Consider the following 2,086-nt stretch of genomic DNA (forward strand, 5'->3'; position numbering starts at 1 on the left):
CGGCCTCCCCATGTTCGCGCCTGATCGGAAACCCAAGCGGATCCACCTCATGAGCCTGGGCGTCCTCAACCTGCCCCGCAACGCCCTGCTCGACTGGTCCTTCGGCCACTCGCTCATCAGCTGCCACGTGGAGCATCACCTCTTCCCCAGCCTCTCTGACAACATGTGCCTGAAGGTGAGACGGCCCCGTGGAGCGGACAAGCATGGTGGAAGATGACACGGGGACGAGACCATCCATCTCCCCAGCACCTCCTCTCCCTCCCACCGGAGCTCTCTGCGCTGCTCCCCCCATGCTAGAGACCTCTGGCTGCTTTGCAACAGCCCCCAACCCACCTCCCTCCATCCCCACTCCGGTTTCTCCCGGGTTTCCACTCCCTGCTCCCTCCCCTGGTCCCAGTTCCAGCCTGCAGCAGCCTCCCGGCGGTCCGGGATCCTCCCAACGCTTCCCTTGGGAAAGCCTCTCCAGCGCTGTGCAGTTTGGCTTTTGGTTCAGCCGGCGTCCAGGCAAACCTCCTGTAATTTTGGTCGTGCCCATACTTGTTGCTCTGAGGTGCGGGCTCTCCGTGCTGCCCCGGCTCGAGGGTATCCCAAGGCAGGTCCGTGCGCTGCCCTTCAGCACGGGATCTCCACTCGTTTAATGCTGTGCACTTATTTTTTCAGTCTCAAGTCGGGGGAAAAATTAAGTAATGGTAATAGAGGGAGCGGGAGCACCAGTGGGTTTTGGCTCGTGCCCCTTGCTCGAGCTCACGGGGCCGGTAGGACCTGCCTCCCGCAGGCGTGTTGCAGGGAAGGGGTAATTAAATTTGCTGCAGCCTCCCAGCCCTGCTGCCGAGCAGGCTGTGTGGGCACGTGGGGAGAACTGTGGGTGCAAGTGATGAACATGCGTGGCTGGCCCTCGTTAAAAACCTCGTTAGGGCATCTCTCCTAATCCGGAGCCCTGCAAAGGAGTTTTGCCAGGGTGAACTCCCCGTGTTGCTGCAATCGGAAACCACCTTCCTCTTAATGTTCATGGCAAAGGTGCTCTAGCTGGTGCTGCCTTCTCCAGCCCCGTTTTGGGCATGTGGGGGGGGGTTTCCGGGCACCTCGCGGGGAGCTCGGCAGTGCCTCGGGCTGGGAACCTTGTATGAGCACCAGGACATCCCGCCTTTGCCTTTGCAGATCAAACCCATCGTCTCCCAGTACCTGAAGCAGAAGAAGCTGCCGTACAACGAGGATACCTACGGCTCCAGGCTCCGGCTCTTCCTCCAGAGATACGAGGAGCTGATGGTCCATGCTCCCCCCATAACGGAGCTGGTGGGCATCCAGTGAGGCCCCAGGACTCGGGGGGCTGCTTCCCACGGGGACTTGCGGCAGGGATGGTTTTAGCCGGATCAGGGCTACACAGACACGTGCCTCCATAAAGCCATCGCATAGGAAACAGCTCTCCCCGACGTCTTGCTTTCGGCTAGATAACGATGCACGGAGCCACCACGGGAGGAGAGCCGGGCGGTGCAACGCTGGGGACAGAAAAAGGGGGGTCCCCCAGTTATTCCCAGCCAGGGCTTAGTTTTATCCACTTCGCTTTCACACCTGGGGGGTGTGAAAACACCCCCCCGTCTGCTGGCTGGGGCCTCCCTGCAGCAGGAGCAGGGGAGGTGCCCCAGGGATGCGGCACCGTGTCCGGAGCATCCAGAGCCGGTCCCCAGCTGAGGGCTGCCGGCTCTGTAGGATGGGGCTGCAGATGTGGTCGGGGAAGGGGTGGATTGTGGGGAGGGGGCTCTGTCACTGCTGCTTGCGCTTTGCCTGACTTTGGGGTAAATCAATCCCTTCTAGGAACAATAATTTGGCAAATTCAGCCTTAACGTGTTGAAGTGGATTTTCTTTATTACTGGGTTTTGTTGCTGGAGCAAGTCATAGCAGAATCCTGCAGTGCCTGAGGCAGCGCTGGGGGAAAGACCCTTGCCCCATGTGGGGTATCTGTATTGGGGTGCCGCAGGTGACCCCAGACCCCATCATTGCTATTATTGCAAGAGTTTAGCAGGAGAATCACCTGCCGGAGGCAGGCAGGTCTCCAGGGTTGGGAGGTTTTCCCCGTTTAGGGAGGGTG

The 2,086-nt window shown here is 60.0% G+C and overlaps 1 protein-coding gene across 1 annotated transcript in view; it reads left to right on the forward strand.

Annotated features, from left to right (window-relative positions):
• FADS6 (fatty acid desaturase 6) overlaps positions 1 to 1,308 on the forward strand; it is a gene marked incomplete at its 5' end in the record, with an annotated part of 3,705 nt that extends 2,397 nt beyond the window's left edge. Inside the window, 2 exons of the mRNA XM_010293714.1 lie at positions 1 to 175; positions 1,159 to 1,308. The exon at positions 1 to 175 is cut by the window's left edge and continues 5 nt beyond it. Of these exons, the coding sequence (XP_010292016.1) occupies positions 1 to 175; positions 1,159 to 1,308 (325 nt within the window). The remainder of the gene's footprint in view (positions 176 to 1,158) is intronic.
• Positions 1,309 to 2,086: the final 778 nt, after the last annotated feature.

Source organism: Phaethon lepturus, unplaced genomic scaffold (assembly GCF_000687285.1).
Source record: "Phaethon lepturus isolate BGI_N335 unplaced genomic scaffold, ASM68728v1 scaffold41488, whole genome shotgun sequence".
In the NCBI taxonomy this organism is placed as follows: Eukaryota; Metazoa; Chordata; class Aves; order Phaethontiformes; family Phaethontidae; genus Phaethon; species Phaethon lepturus.